General features: G+C 37.8%; 1 protein-coding gene across 7 annotated transcripts; it reads left to right on the top strand.

The window, feature by feature from the left end:
* The first annotated feature begins 2,382 nt into the window (after positions 1–2,382).
* On the top strand, positions 2,383–20,450 carry LOC103720375 (myosin-17-like). Of its 7 annotated transcripts, none has more exons than XM_088705090.2 (40): positions 2,383–2,524; positions 2,647–2,873; positions 5,323–5,451; positions 8,329–8,472; positions 8,565–8,710; positions 8,791–8,947; positions 9,078–9,136; positions 9,327–9,486; positions 9,584–9,733; positions 9,826–9,962; positions 10,077–10,223; positions 10,347–10,448; positions 10,556–10,613; positions 10,697–10,798; positions 12,376–12,413; positions 12,999–13,125; positions 13,214–13,384; positions 13,720–13,851; positions 13,964–14,073; positions 14,191–14,251; positions 14,712–14,889; positions 15,104–15,309; positions 15,602–15,721; positions 15,818–15,916; positions 16,074–16,295; positions 16,640–16,779; positions 16,976–17,093; positions 17,185–17,235; positions 17,334–17,414; positions 17,550–17,684; positions 17,911–18,063; positions 18,191–18,397; positions 18,538–18,678; positions 18,755–18,825; positions 18,941–19,040; positions 19,155–19,211; positions 19,305–19,361; positions 19,450–19,530; positions 19,667–19,749; positions 19,845–20,450. In XM_088705090.2, exons 2-40 carry the CDS (start codon positions 2,871–2,873, stop codon positions 19,966–19,968), a joined length of 4,557 nt encoding a protein of 1,518 aa, XP_088561216.2. In that variant the 5' UTR covers positions 2,383–2,524; positions 2,647–2,870; the 3' UTR covers positions 19,969–20,450. The 7 variants fall into 7 exon arrangements, with proteins under 7 accessions (XP_088561216.2, XP_008808271.3, XP_089781751.1 ...); XM_008810049.6 differs by having other exon boundaries at positions 17,514–17,684; XM_089925625.1 differs by having other exon boundaries at positions 2,386–2,524; positions 2,638–2,873; positions 17,514–17,684.
* The last annotated feature ends 786 nt before the right edge of the window (positions 20,451–21,236 follow it).

Below are 21,236 nucleotides of genomic sequence, written 5' to 3'. Positions count from 1 at the left end.
TATGGAATCTTTAAGTGTATTACGGCAAAAAGGCAATAAACACATCTTGCACTTAAATGGCAGTTCATCCAAAACACTGGACAAGAACCTGATGTAGACTCTATCCGGTAATTAATACAGCAGCATTTCTGAAGATGGCATCTCTATAAAATATGAACCAACGTTTTCTCAAAAGGATATCTGTTTTTCTGAAAAAAGCGTCCGAAACTCCAACATTTATGCAGTCGAAGCTCCGTCAATGGTCTCCTCTTGGATTCACTCCTTTGCAGTTTGCACCCTAAAACCAAGGCCGAAGCGAAGGAAACACCGCCGTTTATTTCTGTATACAGTAACAATTCACAACGGCTAATGGTCATAAATAGCTAACTTTTGGGATAACGGCGTTATAAAAATCTTGACAGTGAAACAGAAGAGGGGTAAGAAGGTCAATTTAGTGGGACGCAGCAGCAGCGGTTTCGCTATTCCGACCGGGAGTCCGCACGCCTCACCGAGGATGGTCATGGGGCATATCCAAATTAAATATCCGGGACTCCGCCGGTGATTTCATCCCGTTCATGCGAGCCAACCGTTGCCAGGATATCGGCCTTTGTCGTATAAGAGACTCGTGGAACCCCATGTTTGACGGACTACCCCTGGTTCTGCTTCCGCATTTACGTATATGCCACTCCGTTCTCTAGGGCGTACCTGTCGGGGTGAACAGACGGCTCCCTCCCTCCCTCCCCCAAAACACACACACACACACACACCCCTCTCAGCACATGACGTGTGGCTTTCTGCTTGTATGCAACGTCAGGTGGTTGGAGGTCAGCTTATTGCTTATCTTTGTCCCATCCCATTGCAAATTATTTTTTTTTGGGTAAATTAGCCGCTCATGCTAATTGCCTATCGAGTCCAAAAGATCTCTCCAAAATGATGAGCAGTAAAGAAAACGACCCAGTCAGCAGCTCTATTCCATCCAATTGCAAATTATTCAATGTTTGACAATTAATCCCATCATTTTTTGGCTTATATGTATATATTTCTTTGGTTGTCTTGGTTTTTACAAGTCAATTTGAAGATATGTGGTGGATTTGAAGCTGAGAAGGATAACTGTTGAATGGTTGGATTTCTCTTGTGCTCTGGATAGGAAATTTGTTTTTCCAATGTTGGGAAATGCAATAGGAGATTGAATATGTTTGGTATGGGGACCTACACCAAACCGGCGTCTCTAGATATTAATGATTTTGAGCTGACCCGATTCGAGGTGTTTTAGTTTGACCTAACTGGTTTACCAACATGTTTGCTTTTCCCTGCATATCGAGAGTGCATTATCTGAAAAATGTTGATGATAAACAAAAGTATGAGAAGGTAATAAAGAAAGAGCCTTGTGGCCATGGATGGAATAGTATAACATCTTAACCCTACTTTGCTATGGATGAGTAATTTGATCAATGATGATGTGAACTAAAAGAATGCAATGAAAACAGATGAAAATTCTGGAAAGGAAAAGGTCCTGAATTTACGTCAAAAAGTCAAAAAGATGACACGTTTAAGAAACAAGTGGGAACATCCAAGTATTTTTGCCCTCCTTTTTTGTCAAGGAGGTTCTAGTTTTCATATCTCTGTTTCATGTCTTTCGAACCAGTGTGCTAGGTTTTTTAGGAACAATGTGCACGATGCAAAAGATTCATTGAGCTTTTGCTTTTTGGTGTTGAATTCATCATAGAGAAATTGAAGGTTTTATTCATTCTCTAGAGCTTACAACCAGCAAGAAAAAGTTGGTGATAATTTGAATAAAGTTAATTTACACTGAACAAGACCGAAAGAGACAACCCACAAGTAAGTATACCATTCCGTGTTATGTTACAAAAAATGAACACCAATTAGTTACTTGTTGCCATGCCCATCATAATCATTAGAAGCAAAATGGAGAAGAATTTTTTTGCATGAATATTTTCCTAAATATCGAATTTTATATGAATACCTTTCTAAAAGTGATATTTATATATATACCCTCGTAAAACACTTGTTTTGCTATTTTTTTTAATCCTTGTGACCAAAAAAGTAATTTCAAAATTTTATTTTATTTTTAATTAAAATAAATATAGTTTTTATTAACGGTGTTAGAAAAATTGTTCTGTTAATGACATTTATGCAAAAATAGTATTTTATGAGGGTACAAAAATAAATATAAATTTTAAAAAAATATTTACATAAATTTAAATTTTTAGAAAAGTATCCCTGCAAAAAAATCCAACGAAGAATTACTCGCCCCATCTGGAGAAGGCATTGCTCGGGTCACGACGACCCAACCCGGAGATTCATTATCTGGGCCAGGGCCCATTTATTTGTTGCTCAACAAACGGCCCATTGATTTAAAGCGATGACAGAAACCCAAGAAACGGTGCACCGACGCGTTGATGCGGCAAAACAACAAATGGCGCCTAGGGGTATTCTCGTCATTCGGGGACTCCAAGAACCGACCGTAACGAGAAGCGCGAAGGCGGAAGGGGCGGCAGCCTCGAACTCGGCGTCTATCTCTCAGGTGGTAGTATTACATTTATAACATTATCATTGAAATTAAATTAATGTACCGACTCAAAGCATGTATGTTCGTCAATTACTTCAAAACAAAATTGTTATTGGAATTACGATTAGCACCAGCAGCCCACCGGGATCGTCTCCGGCTGACCCCCTCCGCGAAACCTAGAGGCGGAAAGACCCGCAGACAAAGAGAGAGAGAGAGAGAGAGAGAGAGAAGAAGAAAAGGAGAGGAGAGGCTCAGGGGAAAAGCCTCGGAATCCTCCAAGACTCCGATCTCCTCCTCCGTAGACCGTCGCGGCGTAAGAGAGCGTCTCCGATCTGAATGCGCGATATCGGGCGGATGATCTATGGTACGGAACCTCAATTCCTTCTCGGATTGTGCCTGAAATCTTGTATGTTTTGTTCTTGGATGTTCTTGTTTCTTTTTTAGGTCTTAATTTCAGATAGCGCGGTCTGTTTCTTGATTTCCTATACTGCTCGTGAAAGTAGAAGGTCTTCATGATTTTAGGGATTCGGGGTTGCTATTTATATGGTATGAGCGCTAAGTGATAGGTAGGGGGCGGCGGCGGTTTATATGGGATCGGATGATTGGACCATGAGCTAGTGCTGGGGATTTTGGGTTGTGTTCGTGGCGAAGCATTTACTTTTCTGTTGTGCAAGGTGGGGAATGGAAGGTAATCGTCATTGTGGTTCTTTTTAAGTGGTGGGGAAGGGTCATCTTCTAGAGGAACAGTGCCTGCACGCTTGAAAGTCCATGTCTTTCAAAGTTCTTGCTTTTGGTTTTTGACATTAGTTTACGGAAAAGATTTAGAGATTGACGGTCGAGAGGATCACTTGTTAATTCTCGAATTGCCTCGGAATAGATTCGCTTCCTGCAAATGAAAAGAAAACAGCAATTTTGTTCATATTTTCTTTTACTTTTCTGAAAAATTTAAAAGCAACCTGACAAATAAAGCTAGGGCGAGGTTTGTTTTGCGAGCTAAGACATGCGCTCGAGTAGGGTTGGATTTTTCTAATGAATTTCACCTTTTTATGGGCTTCCATATCCCTTGATACGTCATACCATAAGTTTTAATTGAGGGGGTAGCAGACAACATAATGAGATGAGATGATATCGCCCTCAGTTTCTTAGGTTTTCATCCATGTATAACACTTGCCAAGTCTTTCACCAAATCATAGAGGAAGCTTAAATCCTACTGCTTATTCATTTTACCCAATGAGGCATGACTCTAGACTCTGAGAAGCTCATCCATTAGTGCTGCGAACATACCATGAAGCTCTACATGTCTTCTTCTTTCTATCTCAAAGTTCAAGGGAAATGTCGGAGTCCACAAGCAAATGTTGCTAATAGAGCCCAATTATCTTTTTTGTGGAAATATTTCTACTTGGTCTTATAAGATCAAGTATCTTATATGACATTGAGGAACAAAACAGATTACTTGGTCTTCTCTTCGTAAGATTTCTTCACAAGCAAGACTGCCAAACCACACAATTCCTATGTAGTTTTGGAAAACTGCTGAAGCCAAAGCCTTTCGACTTTCGTCTAAGCAAAAACATAGTGATGGAGGAAAATCGCAACACAACTCTCTTCATGTTCTGAAACTCTTTTCTATCCCATCTTAAATGGTGCTCACCTTTGCAAAATCCTTTTCCTAACAGCTCAAGCATTTCAACCATCCTTGATATCCCGCTTAATGAACTTTCTCCAAAGATACCCACAGTCCATAGCCATTCATAAATCATAGCACAATAAGTAAATAACTTGCGTGTACAGTGATCATGGGTGAACATAAGTTTTGAAATTTTTTGTGCCTTACAGGAATATGATACCCTCTATAGTAGGAGATAAGGGATGGAGGATGACACTTGCTTTATCTGTCATTGCAAAATGCAATCCTAGTAAAGTGCTTCCATAATTTGGTTGAACAGCATATTAAGACAGAAAAGTAAGCAAAACAAATTCACATAAGTTATAGCCTTTACTGCCACTGATTATATGTCAAATTCTGAGGAGGGCTTGTGGTTATCATGATTGTTAAATATTGTATTTTTTGGAGTAGGTAATCACTATTTAAAGCCTGACTCATGCAGTGCTGAATAACTGGTAATACCTGATGTACACTATGTATAACAAGTGTACAAAATGTTATTCACGTAGACTAAAATTCATGCGTGACATGCATATCGAGTTCAAAAATGCCAGAAAAGTGTGCCAGAATTTCAAAATGTTTCTTAATCAGCATGACATCTTCTCATTCAAACTAATACCTAACAATATGTGAAGATATTGTCAATGTTCTATTGTTGATATTTGTATTATTGTCTGACATGCTTCTTTGGTCGTGAAAACTAACATGATTCAAGGTACGGTACACCCAATCAATCGGTGTATCACATTTCAGAAACTTATATTGGAGAAGTAATTTTTTTTTCAATTATGTGATTTAAAATTTTAGAATAACTGCTTATGCCATTTAGACAATGACAAGTTAAGTTTGAATACGTAGTGTCTAAATGTACCATTATCTGCTATAGACTGTGTTTGTACACTAAACTACCTAGTAAAAGTACCAGCTGATATGCAATTGATTAGCAACATTTTCACAGGATACAGTAGATTTGCATTGCATCCAAGTCCAAAATTTGACAAAATATCATACAATGAAAACACCTGCAATCTGAATCCTTTTCTTTATTATTAAAATCAAGTGTTATGTCATGCTTAGGTGCTGTATATTAGAGGAGTTCTAACATTTTGTATATTTTATACTTATTCCAATTTGGTACATGCTTTTGCAGGCAGTCCCAGTTAACATTATTGTTGGGTCCCATGTATGGGTTGAAGATCCAGTTTTAGCTTGGATAGATGGGGAGGTTTTCCAGATCAATGGCAACAAGGTCCACGTGCATACAACTAATGGAAAAACGGTATGTATGCAAACCATAAACTTGTTAATTTTGTTTCTACTCTATGAACAACCTTCTCAAAATCCTTGTAGATTACTAAGTTCCAATGTACGCACTTTTTAATAGTGCTTTCTTATGTTAGTGACAGAAGTACTTTTGTCTTAATTAAATGTAATTTAGTTGATATTTTACTAAGGGCAAAGCAGTAGGGTTTTTTATTCTTTAAAAACATACCTTGCTGCTGTATAGCTTTACTCTTTCGACAATCTTTGCCTTTTACAAGTTGTATAAAATATTTTCTTTTTCCTTTTTCTGCTATTGTATGTTGCTGTCATAATTATGGCATGAAGATTTACATGATGCACATTTGTTAGAGGGAACATTATACCTTTTGCCTCCTACTTCTTTTCCATTGGATGTTTCAGAGGAATTCATGCATATTTCATTGTCACATTTTGATATGGTTGGAATTGGGCCGGGCATGGTTGGGTTTCTATGCAGCCTGAGCCTGGTTTGGAAAAAAATTTGGGCTTGGGACCAGGTTGAGGCCTGAAATTTCTTTCAAAATTCCGACATGAGCCTGACATGACTTCATGAGCTTGTACCCGAGCTTGGTTTGAAGCTCGAATTGGTTGGCTCGGATCTAGGCATAAGCTTCTCTTTCGAGCTTTGACATAAAATGAGAGAGGGGAAGAGAGCATGGGGGGAGGAGAGAGAGAGAGAGAGGAAAGATAGATTGGGAAGGAGAGAGAGAGAGATTGGGAGGGAGAGGGAGGAGATTGAAAGAGTTTGGGAGGAAGAGAAAGCGAGAGAGATCGAGAGGGACTGAAGAGAGAGAGAGAGGAGAGGGGGTGGAGAGAGAGATCAAAATGGGAGAGAGATTTGGAAGGGGAGAGAGGAGAGAGAACAGAAATCGGGTGGAAGAGAGGAGAGAGGGAAGAGAGAGATCAGGTGGGGGAGAGGGAAGAGAGGAGAGAGGGGAGAGAGATCGGGCGAGGGAGAGGAGAGGAGAGAGATATCAAGTGGGAGAGAAAAGAAAGAGGATATAGAAGAGAGCGGAGAGCGGAGAGGGAGAGAGCGGAGTGTGGAGAGGGAGAGAGCAGAGAGTGGAGTGGGGAGAGAATGGAGAGGTGGGCCTATTTTTGGGCTCATATCAGGCTCATTGTCAAGCTCAGGCTTTAGGCTAGGCCAAACATCTATCCGAGAATGGCCCGAAATCTATTGGGGCCCTATTTTTAGTCCTGAGTTCTATCCAAACAATCCGGTGCCTAGCCAAGGCCTGTCTTGAACCGGTCCGACCAGACAATCCTCGAGTTGGACTGTATCCTTTTCCAGCTCTATCTGTTGATTTTATGCTTGTGCTGCAAACTAGCTCCAGGTGTGTTAGATGTTTCAAGTGGGCCTCACCTGAATTTCAAGTAAATGAATGGCTGCAATCTACAAAACATACAATTTTTGCTAGAGGTTGAGTCATGAGTGGGTGTATGGACGGATTGGGTGAACATGTATGATCTCAAGTGTGAATGGAGGGGATAAAGAGCATTCTTGTGACCACTATGTTAGAGAGAGAGAGAGATGTAAGGAACATAGGTCTATGATTTATTTTCTTCCCCACCTCCTCCTCCTCCTCCTCCTCCTCCTCCGTCTAGGGGGCAGGTGATCTCTTGTGATAGAGATATAAAAGATTGCATTATGAGTTAAAACTTCCCATCATCGCAAGATAGAGAGCATGCATAAAATAATCCATCATTGATAAAACATTGTAGATATGGTTCATCTATCATGCTTTCCCTTTCTTCATAGGGTTGAATGAGTTTTGGTGGGTATTTCGAGTATTGGAGCAGGGAATCTGCCAAGATAACAGATACAACCTATTCAAAGCCAACCACTATCTCCTCCATTTTTAGATAAATTTTAAACTATCCAGTCGCATGAACATATATTACTGTCAACAAGATATTTTTAGGGGAAGATATGATGAACCATTTAGTCACACAAAGTTTGCGATTGAGCTTAGTTATTCTGGTGCATTATCAAATCCCTTTCACTTCAAAATAAAGTTTCGATTATAAAGTTAGAAAGTAAAAGGGGAGGTTTATTGAGAAGATAACATATCCTTAGAGAGGTAAGAGAGTGAGTATTGGTCAATCCCTGTTTTATTTAATTTCATTTATGATACAGCATTACATGGCAATCTCATCATTTTATTCCAAATGAAAATTATGATAGAATACCATTTTTTTTTCTCCTAATTTGTTATGCGTGTTAGTTTAAAATTTACTTGGCAAATTCTTTTTTGTTTCTTTATATGTATTTATTGTATCATTGCAAAATGTGGTGCATATTAAAAAGATATCCTGACTCCACGAGGACTCCCCAAATCATTTGTATCATTATTTCCTCATTTATTTGGTTCAGTATAGAAAATATCCTTGTGTTCTCGTTTAGTTATAATCTTTTGAACTGTGCTCAACTTCTGCTGGGTTAAACCATTGTAATTTTTTTGTTTCATCCTCAATTCTCTCTTATAATGTTTTAGTCTCACAAAATATTCTTACTCTACAATCTTTTCCTGTGATGAATTTTTGAAAATTTGTCAAATCAAACATAAGTTATGACTTTTTGGAGGTTTGATGTTACTGAAGTTTAGAAGGTAGAATAATGTTCAACAGCCTGCAATTCGACAATTAGATGGATCATTGTGAATATATGAGTAAAATATGAAAGGCTTGTATTTGGAGGAAAAAATGAAAAGAGATATATAATGAGACCACAACCTATAGCTGATCAATGCTTAAACTTACTTTCATTAATTGGTATAATCAGTACTCATTTTATTGAAAGCTTTGCAAAATTTTATGGTTATTGAGGTTGGTCCTGGTCAATGTTGGCATGAAGGTTGTTGCAAATTTATCAAAGGTGTTTCCCGAGGATACAGAAGCTCCACCTGGAGGTGTGGATGACATGACAAAATTATCATATTTGCATGAACCTGGTGTTTTGCAGAATCTGACCACCCGTTATGAACTCAATGAAATATATGTAAGCTGTTTAGTTTGCCTTCTGTTGACAATGTTGGAGCTGCTGACTGGAAAAAAGATTGTTCGTGACACTAGGTTCTCTTGCATTTTCAGACATATACTGGCAATATATTGATTGCAATAAACCCATTTCAAAGTCTGCCACATCTTTATGACACACACATGATGGAACAGTATAAAGGAGCAGCATTTGGGGAACTAAGCCCTCATGTTTTTGCAGTTGCGGATGTTGCTTACAGGTAATCTTCAGTATCTTTTTCACAAGATATTATATCTAAATTTGTTCTGATCTGGATTTTTGAATTTAAAAAAAAAACAGGGCAATGAGAAATGAAGGAAAAAGCAACTCCATTTTGGTCAGTGGAGAAAGTGGTGCTGGTAAAACTGAAACAACAAAGATGCTCATGAGATATCTGGCATACTTGTGTGGACGATCTGGAGTAGAAGGGAGGACTGTTGAACAGCAAGTACTGGAAGTAAGTTGGAAAAACATGTCTCACTTTTAAATTCATTTTTTTCCGGCAACATTTAGTTGTCTTCTTATTACTCCTGACGAATGGCATTAGAAGATCAGGCTGGATTAATTCCTTCTCATTCTAAATTCAGTCTAATCCAGTTCTTGAAGCTTTTGGAAATGCCAAAACTGTTAGAAACAACAACTCAAGGCAAGTTTTTCTTAAATTTGTTTTTATCAACGGAGGCATGCTCTTAAATATGTCTATTCAGAGTTTAAAACAGATGTTTTATAAGTGAAAAATTGGAGCAAATTATGTCTCCTGTCTGTTATTAAATAATTGTTAATTCTGATCAGCTAATTGTGCTCTTCTCATTTCTGTGCATTAAATTGTGGTTAAGTCGGTTTGGTAAGTTCGTCGAGATTCAATTTGACAAAAGTGGAAGGATATCTGGTGCTGCTATCAGAACCTACTTGCTTGAAAGGTCTCGTGTCTGCCAAATCAATGATCCTGAGAGAAATTACCATTGCTTTTACCTTCTTTGTGCTGCCCCACCTGAGGTGTTTACTCTGTTATGCTATGCCTATTTTATGTTTTACTTGTACTTGTCGAATAAACAAAGGAAAGCCACAAATGACAATATCATCAAACTGGCAGGATATTGCAAAGTATAAGCTGACAAATCCTAGATCATTCCATTATCTTAATCAGTCCAATTGCTTCGAATTGAATGGAGTTAATGATTCTCACGAATATCTAGCAACTAGAAGGGCCATGGATATAGTTGGAATCAGTGAGCAAGAACAGGTATGCAATATGTGTTGTTTTTAAGGCACAAAGCTATGCAAACTTTGAATTCACTTTGTTCTATTGCTTAATAATAATATAATGGCATTCAGGAGGCAATATTTAGGGTTGTAGCTGCTGTACTACATCTTGGAAATGTAGAATTTGCAAAGGGGCCAGAGATAGATTCATCTGTAATTAAGGATGAGAAGTCAAGGTTTCATCTCAACATGACGGCTGAACTTCTGATGTATGTCCAAGTTCTTGGTTCTGTTGGTTGAAATAGTTAAAATTACTTTTACCAAATTTAATGTTAATAAACTATCAATTTCATAAACTTCCATAAGTAAATGCTCGATGGCAGGTGTGATGCCAAGGGTTTGGAAGATGCTCTAATTAAACGTGTGATGGTAACACCAGAAGAAGTTATTACAAGAACTCTTGATCCTGCTTCAGCAATTGTCAGCAGGGATGGTCTGGCAAAAACGTTATACTCCCGCCTATTTGATTGGTATTGACCAAGAATCTTATCTGTTATCTGAGAAGCTTTTAGCTAGGTTGCATATTAGTTGAAAGGTTCTTGTTACTGTTTATGCAAGGCAAGTCATTTTAGGACTGGTTATAACGTCTGCAGGCTGGTAGAAAAAATCAATGTATCTATTGGGCAGGACCCGAACTCAAAGTCACTGATTGGAGTTCTTGATATCTATGGCTTTGAAAGTTTCAAATGTAATAGGTAAGCCATCAACAGAATAAAGCAAATGCACTATCTGTTCTGAGAAACTATTAATCATTAACATTGATGTTTTTTGAATCTAAATTTATGCATTTTATGAGGAACAGTTTTGAACAATTCTGCATCAATTTTACAAACGAAAAGTTGCAACAACATTTCAACCAGGTTTTCCTGAAACCCTAACTGTAAATTGGAGACTGCTTTTTTTCCCACAATTTTATTTTTAACACATGATGTTGTCTTTGCAGCATGTCTTTAAAATGGAGCAGGAGGACTATACCAAGGAGGAGATTAACTGGAGTTACATTGAGTTTGTTGATAACCAAGATGTGCTGGACCTAATCGAGAAGGTATGGCCTTTTCCTTCTCTTGATGTATGGCATTCAGACTAATCGAGAAGGTATGACCTAATCGAGAAGGTATGGGAGATTGGTGAAGCATTGATGTGATAACTTATCTAGAGAGCAAATATGATAAAATTTCTGTTTTGGCCAATGTTTGGAATAGCTGTGGACGAGAACGTAGCAGTCTTAGTCTTGGACAATGCTTTAAACAGCAGTTAATGAAATTGTGCTGGCTAATTTCAACAAAATCATTAAGAGAAATATATTGTTTATTAATGCACAAGAGGCAATAAAATGTAATAAATTATTTATGAATAGTTTCACCTGGGAAGTCTCTTTGAGATACTGCAAATAAAATTTAGGCTCCAATGCTCCATGTTATCTCATTGACCACCTATATTTCTTTGAAAAATGAGTAAGAACCGCCAATCATTTATTCTGTTGATAGGAAAGATGGATATCATGCCAATCATCAATATGACATTCTTATTTTGTGTTCATTAAGTATTAGTTACAAATAAATTGAAAGGATCAATAGTGAATGCGTATTTAGAGGTTTGTAAAATCAATTGCTTCTACCAAACAATAAAGGCAATCATCAATCCATCATGTAACACTTTGATGAGGTGGACATGCATCATCATTTTCTTGATCAACATGATAATGTCGACATGTATAAAGGCAGACAGAACAACACATTAAGTGTCCGGGGCCAAGAATGCATATGGTAATTCATCTCCAGTGCATGGCAGGGCATCTGTCGGCATTTAGTGTAACTCACTCATTGTTATTAAGCTCGAGCCTCGGTTATCACCACCATGAGAATAGGTTCTGTCATAATTGTGCAGCTCCTCATCAATTGAGGTGACACTGAATTTGTGGGTGTTCGTTTTTCGAGCAATGATGTGGTAACTCAGAAAAATCACTCAAACAAGTCATTCAACTGTCTTCTACAATTCACGTTGGTTCACATGTGGCATAATTCACAAAGATGATACAAAGGGTGCAATGAGAATACAACACACCAGCTGAGTGATTTTTCGATTTACATTTTGAGTTATTAAATCATTTTTGTTTCTGTTCTTGGCATAACTACAACTGGAGTTCGCCTAGATGAGCTAGAAAGATGACTATCTAGTACAGCCACCATAAATGCACTGCCTTTAGGTGTCCTTCATATATCCCGACCATCCCCAAGGCCACAAGCATCACCATTTCCAAAAGTACCTTTGCCATCATTGTTGTCATCATCTTTTTATCACCATGTGGTCTAAAGTGTAGTTCATATCTGACAATTATGCTACTGGATCCACTGGATATGGTAGTCTCGAGTATGTCAGATGCGATATAGGAATCACATTTTACCATATTTCACAAACATAAATATCCTGAAACTTTTCTAAGATGTTTCTACAACACTCCTGTTCCATGAACGTGCTTTGTTTTATTTTCTGGCACTATCCAAGCCCCTGGATTAGCTTCAATTTTATTATGAGATATATTTTAAAGGCATGCATGTTTTATGGATCCGACGTATGATGCAGTGATCATGACAAAGCTACTTCTTTTCTCTTTTTGTGCAGAAACCTGGTGGAATCGTAGCACTTCTTGATGAAGCATGGTATGTGGCTGGTGTTTCATCTCTGCTAGTCTCTATTGTCATTATTCTTCTTGTTAGGGCCTGACATACATAGTTCACCCTTTCCTTGATAGCTTAAGCTTTTGGAGTCTAGTGGTAAGTGAACATGGTTCAAAGCCAAAGGTTATGGATTCAAATCCCATTCAGGCCAATTTTACCTGTTTACCTGTTTATTTTCTTGTCTTGACTCATTCCTGGTTATTACTTGAGTTGTTTTTCACGTGTAATCTGGAGCCGTTCTTGACTCATTCATGCCTTCATGTGCATGGTCCGGGCTGCATGTGAAAGGGAGTCTTTTTTTTTTTTTTTTTTTTTTTGGGGGGGGGGGGGGGGGGGGAGGCCTGATATATGCTGTATATGCTGTCGACTTCTTTCCTAACAGTTTAAGCTTTTGGGGTCTGGCAGTTAGTTAACACTTTTTAGCTTTGCAGAATGCTAATCATTAAATTGCAAAGCAGTCCTTGTATTCTCACTCCGGATGTACATGCTCTCTGTTGTGGGCAGATGTTATTCTTTGCAGTATGTAACCAAGCTTATCTTTTGTTTTGTTTTTTTTAATGTGGTCAGCATGTTTCCCAAGTCAACACACGAGACATTTGCTCAGAAATTGTATCAAACATTTAAAAACAACAAGCGGTTTAGCAAACCAAAGCTTTCTCGTACTGATTTTACCATTTCCCATTATGCAGGGGAGGTAAGCATGTGTGTGCCCTCAAAAAACCTTGTTCTTTCACATGAACTGTTTCTGTCTTTCCTTCATAATCTCTTTGTGCTCTGCACAGGTAATATATCAAGCTGATCAGTTTCTAGATAAAAATAAAGACTATGTGGTGGCAGAACATCAGGATTTACTGAATGCTTCTAGGTGCCCTTTTGTAGCGGGTTTGTTTCCACCACTTCCTGAGGAGACATCAAAATCTTCCAAATTTTCCTCCATTGGATCACGTTTTAAAGTAAGATAGACTTCATATTTTCTTTATTTTTCTTTACGGTCTCCTTGGAAATAAATTCTGTGATACTATTTATCTTGAAAATGAAAAATACTTGAAGTATTATTATTGTTATTATTATTATTATTATTTGTGTTTCAATTCCATGTGCATCTTTCTTATTTTTTTATTGTTCCATATTTTTTTTATAAATTAAGTACCTGTGCTGAATATAAAGGTATTTATGTATGTTATAAATGAAATATTTTTGCTTCACTATTGAAAGTGACAATATTTGATCTGATTAGCTACTAATTATTTTACTCAATTTTGGACTGATGGTTGTAAACAAATTTCAGCTGCAACTTCAATCTCTCATGGAGACCTTAAGCTCTACAGAACCTCATTACATCAGATGTGTGAAGCCAAATAATCTCCTTAAACCTGCTGTTTTTGAGAACTTCAACATTATCCATCAGTTACGCTGTGGAGTAAGCAGCCAACTTGAGACTCATTATGCCTTATACACTGTACATCTTTTTCAACAAGCTTTTAATTATCTAAAATCATTTTCTTTTTTTATATATGTTTTCATACTTGTAGGGTGTTCTCGAAGCAATTAGGATCAGCTGTGCTGGATATCCAACTAGAAGAACTTTTTATGAATTTCTTCATCGTTTTGGTGTTCTTGCCCCAGAAATTTTGGAAGGAAAGTAGGTCCTTTATGATTTGAAACATGCATTGTTGGTGGATCTTCCAGTAGTTAATTATGCTTAAATTGCAGCGGTGTAATGATGCACCTTCAACTGGATGTTTTTGTTACTGTTCAGCTATGATGACAAAGTTGCATGCCAAAAGATTTTGGATAAAATGGGACTCAAAGGTTATCAAGTAAGTTACTTGCTACCAAATGGGTTGACTGGTACTGATATCCATTATATCTTTACTATAAGTGGCCTGTGATTTATTTTGAGGAACTCAAGTACGTTGAAGAAAGTAGGACATAAAACTTGTCACTTTATCAAATGGATGAAGGGTGTAGAGACGGTCAAAGGTGAATGAAAAATATATGATGGCTTTGCTCCGTGCTTCTCACTTTATGCTTTGAAAGCTTTGAAATGGCATCTACAATTAAGTAACCCGATGAAACACACCTAGGGGAACCCACATGACTTGGTTCTTCCTTTTCTTTTGTTCTTCTAATAAGTGTATTTTTACTCCATTAGATTTTGTGAGTTTATATTAATATCTTATGGCCCTTGTTTTTTGTATTCATATTTTTTTTTGCAAGTCACATTGCTATTTTGAAATGTTGTTCTCTTACATTGCACAATATGATTGGCTTTGGCAGATTGGCAAGAACAAGGTGTTTCTGAGAGGTGGCCAGATGGCTGAACTGGATGCTAGAAGAGCTGAAGTACTAGGAAGAGCAGCCAGAACTATTCAAAGACAGATTCGTACACATATTGCTCGCAAGCAATTCCTTATGCTGCGGAAAGCTGCTATTCATTTGCAAGCTCATTGGAGAGGTATACTCCTAATTGAAATTTTAAAATGTGAATATGTAGAGTGATGATTGTTTTTAAATGAGCCTAAACTGTATGCCTATTTATGCTGCATGGCTGTTTTCCTATTCAAAGTCCCATAATGCAATTAATTATTTATGGCCTACATGGTGTATGTAATTAGATTGGTCAATATGTTAAATTACCGTTATTTTCTTCTCTTTTTGGTTAATTGCAGGACGATTGGCTTGTAAGTTGTATGAACACATGAGACGGGAAGCAGCTGCACTGAAAATTCAGAAAAATTTGCATCGGTATTTTGCTAGGAAATCTTATACAACACTTCGATCATCTGCAATTACATTACAGACAGGCTTCAGGGCAATGGCTGCTCGCAATGAATTTAGATACAAAAGGCAAACCAGAGTAGCAATTCTTATCCAGGTGACCTTTTCTTTCAGCACCAAGATGTTGCTATTTTTCACTGTTAATTAATGATTTGTTCTTTTTCCTGAAATAAGTAGATCCTTACACTTTCATGAAAATTGACTCTAAACCCATCTTTCTGGCTGGTCGTCCGACATGTTCCACAGTTGCTTCAGCAGCATACTGAGAAAGACAAGACTACCCTTTTCTATTGTTTTTTTAATCTATCTAAGAATGGTTTGCATTTTGAATTCACTTGGCATTGGCAGCACTAAACATCTGATGCTGAACTTTTCCTTTTTGGCTGCAGGCTCAATGGCGCTGTCACAGAGATTATTCATATTACAAAAATCTGCAGAAAGCAATACTCACTTATCAGTGTGCTTGGAGACAAAGGCTTGCTAGGAGAGAGCTCAGAAAGCTCCGAATGGTTTTGTCTAATTCCTGTCTCTTTTCACTTTTGGGAAGCATTATGTGTTTTGTAGCGAGGCTTCTAACTTTGAGCTACCTATCTGAATGTATCCAGGCTGCAAGAGAAACAGGGGCCCTCAAAGAGGCAAAAGACAAACTTGAAAAGCGTGTGGAGGAATTGACATGGCGTTTGCAGTTGGAGAAACGATTGAGAGTAACTATCGTACCTTATGTCAAATTCCTGTTGTCCAATCTAATGCTCTAAAGTATAAACAGATGTTGCCTTCTGCATTGCTTTCTCAAACATGTCTATTTTCTGCCTATGCAGAATATGATCTTGAAACTTAATCATGTTTGGTTCCAATATGCAGACTGATCTGGAGGAGACAAAAGCACAAGAAATTGCTAAGCTGCAGGATATGTTGCATGAGATGCAGCTGCAGGTACAAGAAGCAAATTTCCTGCTCATCGGGGAACGAGAGGCTGCTCGAAAGGCTATTGAAGAAGCTCCACCAGTAATCAAGGAAACTCCTGTCTTAGTTCAGGACACAGAAAAAATTGATTCATTGACTGCTGAAGTTGAACACTTGAAGGTAGGATCACTAAACTTAAGCTTGTGCTAATGATTCATAGTGTTATACATGAGAGTGCATGAGCAAATCAGAAATTTATTATAAAAGTAATCAACTAAATCATATAAATGTAGGCCAAGGTAGCCTTGAAAACACAGAATCACTGTCTTGGCTGACAAGCACATTCATATGTGGTTTGAAATGAATTTAACTAACTCATAGAGAGCCATTTTAGCTGACTCACATGCGCCTTATTAGTAACTAGTTGGATGCTCATTTAATGAGTTACTTGATGTATCAGATTCGTAGCTAATGACTAGAAAGGAATCATGGTGACCTTGGTTCTTCCTTTGCTATTGCTGCAGGCTTTGTTGCTATCGGAAAGGCAGGCAACTGATGCAGCCAAAAAAGCATATGCTGAAGCTCAAGAAAGAAATAATGAACTAGCTAAGAAAGGTGAAGATGCTGAGACAAAAGCTGATCAGCTTCAAGAAACTGTTCAAAGGTTCTAATTGTGATAAGAAATGAGTTGTTTGTCAGTTTATCTCAATTACACAATTAATATGTTGAAAACTTGACAGTTGAATGCTTTTTAATTTTAGTTTTCTATTCAATATTAAGAGTCAGCCAGCTAAAGTTACGAACTTATAAGCTAAACCTTCCTATCAACTCTATGAGTTAAGTTCCTTCCATACATGCAGGCTTGAAGAGAAAGTATCCAATCTGGAGTCAGAGAATCAAGTACTTCGTCAACAGGCACTTTCCATCTCACCAACTGGCAGGGCATTGGCTGCACATCCCAAAACAACTATTATCCAGGTACTTGTCCCATCTTTTGTGTTCTCCTTTTTGATATCCTTCTTTTTAGTTCTTGCCAGTATATGCATGTTTCCATGTTATGTCTTAGCAGAGAACTCCAGAGAATGGGAATATCCCAAATGGTGAAACTAAACATGCATTGGTAAGTGCAATATTGTCCTTTGAATGCAAATTTGGTTTATTTATCAAGTTAATTGTGAAACATTTGATTTCTTTCCCATCCATAAAAAATAATTGTAGGATTTAAGTGCTACCTTAACTAATCCCAAGGATCTTGAAAGTGAGGAAAAACCACAGAAATCGCTGAATGAAAAGCAGCAGGTATGTTTGTAGATATAATTTGCCATGTCACTCAGAGATAGGGTCGTACATGTTCCACATGTTTACCCAGAAAATGTACTTCATGGTAACCTTTTACAGGAAAACCAGGACTTGCTGATTAAGTGCATCTCTCAGGATCTAGGGTTCTCTGGGGGCAGACCTATTGCTGCTTGCCTCATATACAAATGTCTTCTTCACTGGAGATCATTTGAAGTTGAAAGGACTAGCGTTTTTGACCGTATCATTCAAACAATAGGCTTGGCCATAGAGGTATACTACAGTCTTTGCTTTTAGCTGAGGTTTGTAACCCTTCCTGTGCCATATTTTGAATAAGAAAGGAGAAACTTCACCCTTTGGGGTAAAACATGAGACAGCTATGTATATGTAGTAACACTAGTCACTTTCTTGCACCGAAGTCATATCGATCAGGATTTATCTCAGTATTTTGTACTAATTTTGCATATTAATGAATTTCCCTTTTCCTGTTTATCTCAAGGCCCAGGATAACAATGATATATTAGCCTATTGGTTATCCAATTCGTCTCCTTTTTTGTTGCTCCTGCAACGAACACTGAAAGCAAGTGGAGCAGCCAGCTTGACTCCACAGAGGCGGAGAATGTCAGCTTCTTTATTTGGGAGGATATCTCATGTAAAAAAAAAAAAACCTTTGTTTTCCGCATATAAATTATCATTTAAAAGGTTTTAAGTATAGTTCCATTTGAGTTTCCTTTCATAACGATTCTCATTATTCGTTTAAAATTTTCCACTACTTTTAGGGTATCCGTGCCTCTCCTCAAAGTGCTGGGATTCCGTTTCTTAGTAGTCGTCTGATTGGTGGATTAAATGACTTGCGCCAAGTTGAAGCCAAATATCCAGCCCTGCTTTTTAAGCAACATCTTACAGCTTTCCTTGAAAAGATTTATGGAATTATGAGAGACAATTTGAAGAAAGAGATATCCCCACTGCTTGTTTTGTGTATCCAGGTATTATTAACAGTTCCTTAATTGTTTGAAAAATGAACCAATGAAAACTGCTGCACGTCATAATTCCCAGCAACTATTTTCTTGCCAGTCTTTCTCAATAGTATTGCTTGGCAAGTTTGTTAAGTTCTGGAAAATTTCAGGCACCTAGAACATCTCGTGCAAGCTTGGTGAAAGGATCACGTTCTCAAGCAAATGCCATGGCTCAGCAAGCTTTGATTGCACACTGGCAAAGCATCGTGAAAAGCTTAACCAACTGCTTGAAAATACTGAGAGCCAATTATGTATGTTTTTGCGGTAGTAAATGCTTTTTTTTTCTCTGCGAACATTTTCACCTTCTTATATCTTCCAACTTTACAGGTTCCCCCATTCTTAGTCCACAAGGTCTTTACGCAAACATTTTCATTTATCAATGTTCAATTATTTAACAGGTATATCTTAAGTTCTACTCAGCATTGGTTGCTTCTCTTCTGTTAATGTCATGTGATAGTTTCTAGATATAAAGGAGTAATTTCTCGTTTTTTTAACTTTTTTTACTCTCTGCAGTCTACTCCTTCGGCGTGAGTGCTGTTCATTTAGCAACGGGGAATATGTGAAAGCAGGATTGGCTGAGCTAGAACGCTGGTGCTATGATGCAACTGAAGAGGTGACCATCTGTCCTGTAGTTTTTCCCCCTTTTTTGAAGTAAAACATCTGGACTGTATTTTTGTCGAGATAGAACATTAATGAAGAGTTTATGCTAAAATTTATTTGCATACAGTATGCTGGTTCAGCTTGGGATGAGTTGAAGCATATTAGGCAGGCTGTGGGATTCTTGGTACATTTACATGTCCTTTACATGTTGCAACAAGGTCTGTTGGTCATGATAATGTTTAGTTTTTTTGATCTTATCCAACTTTTCCTACTTCAGGTCATGCATCAAAAGCCCAAGAAGACATTGAAGGAGATAACCAATGACCTATGCCCCGTGAGGACCATCCCTTTTGTTGTATCATTCATTTGTTCAGTCCTCATCCGTATAATTAACTACAATCTGGATCTTGCTGTCTTTTCAGGTGCTTAGCATACAACAGTTATACAGAATCAGTACAATGTATTGGGATGACAAATATGGTACACGCAGTGTTTCATCAGATGTAAGTGCGGTTGCTTGATGTATTCTTTGATCCATAATCTGTTTATACTTAAGTAGCAATCCTGAGTGGAAGGGAGTTTTGAATTCTTAAGCCAAGCATTTCTGTCTGATGATCTAAGTTCACTAAATTTCTGTAGGTTGTTTCAAGTATGAGAGTCATGATGACCGAGGACTCAAATAATGGAGTGAGCAGCTCCTTCTTGTTGGATGATGATTCCAGGTGAACTCTTTCACTAGATCTGTGCACAAAATATTCCTAGTAGCTCCAGGAATTTCTTCATGAGACATGCTTCCTCTTTATATTTCTTGATGCAGCATACCATTTACAGTGGACGACATCTCCAAGTCAATGACAGAGATAGAGATAGCAGATGTTGATCCACCACATTTGATTCACGAGAACTCAGGCTTTGCATTTTTGCAACAGAGAAGAGAATAGCAATGTTCCTTTTCGTGGGTCCTTGTCTCTCTCTTCCCTGGCGTTTGCTAGGCTTTCGCCACCATTCACCTGCAACCTGTGCATAAATCTCAACCTCTTTCCCATCATGTAAATACGAGATCATTCTATTCCTACCAAATCAGCTGGTCAGCCCAGAGTAACTGGTAGATTTTTTCTTTTTGTTTATTTTTTGCTAGTATTGGGTTTTGTTTGATTTTTTTCCATGATTTTTTTCTTATTTCATGTGTGAGGTGTATGTAGAGGCAGCAAGCCACTATTCCAACTCCGGGCTGGGATTGAAAATGCCCGGGGTTTAATAGTCACTCCAGAGGGTTCTACAGTTACAAGTTGTGCTTAGACTAGTGTCTGTACTTTGTAATGTAAGCTATATATCAAAGCAGCAACAACGTCAACCTGTTGGGGCTAATCTTTGTTGTACGCTACAACTATTATCATGTAATATATCATTCTTTATTTTGTAAGTCTTGTGAACCTAAGATTTTTTCCATGATCAGACAACATCTGCGGCTGGACCTCTAGAGCCGTAAGACGATGTAAATACAACCATTTCTTCTGGTTTGTGGCGGCACAAAGGTAAAATATCTCCTTGGTGTGGTTGCAAGACTTATTCGTGATGATATTTTTGTATGGCCAAATTGTAAGATCGAAGTCTTTGGATGTATTCTCAATTTTTTTTTGTAGAACTTCAGAAAGAAAGCTTGAAATTCGAAGTTCAATCCGGTCGAGAAACAGAGAAGGAATTATTACGTAATTTGGCACCTCGCTTCTTTCTAGAATAATAGTTACCTAGCATGTATGCTTCATATGGTGAACTTAGATATGTCAATGTAAAATTTGAGCATATAATTAATTTTTTGAAAATTCAGCATCCTAAATTCCAAAAAATTATTACGTACAACCAGATTTGGGATCACATCCGTTACTTAAATGATAGTTTCTGGGGAGAACATTCGTCGCAGGTGCTGAAAACTCGAATCATTGTTGTCCATGAAAACTTCCTCTTAGAGTTGTCACATGCCAATCAATTCATATCTCAAAAGAGAGTCTACAGCCAAGGTGGTGGTGTTGAAAAGTTTATGCATTGATGCATCAGCGTTTATCAAATGCTCGCGTAATAAATCGTGGCCACATTATGAGATTGCAATCACCTATCATTCTTGACGTCTGTTCTATAAAAAAGGGAACATATTGCAGTCACCTATCAAAAAACCGTCTCCTGGGATTGCCGTTGAACGCCCTAGCCAAGA

Source organism: Phoenix dactylifera, chromosome 9 (genome assembly GCF_051530095.1).
Source record: "Phoenix dactylifera cultivar Ajwa chromosome 9, Ajwa_hap1_PhDact_Kaust_v1.1, whole genome shotgun sequence".
Taxonomy (NCBI): Eukaryota; Viridiplantae; Streptophyta; class Magnoliopsida; order Arecales; family Arecaceae; genus Phoenix; species Phoenix dactylifera.
This window is presented reverse-complemented; position numbering and strand designations above follow the sequence as displayed.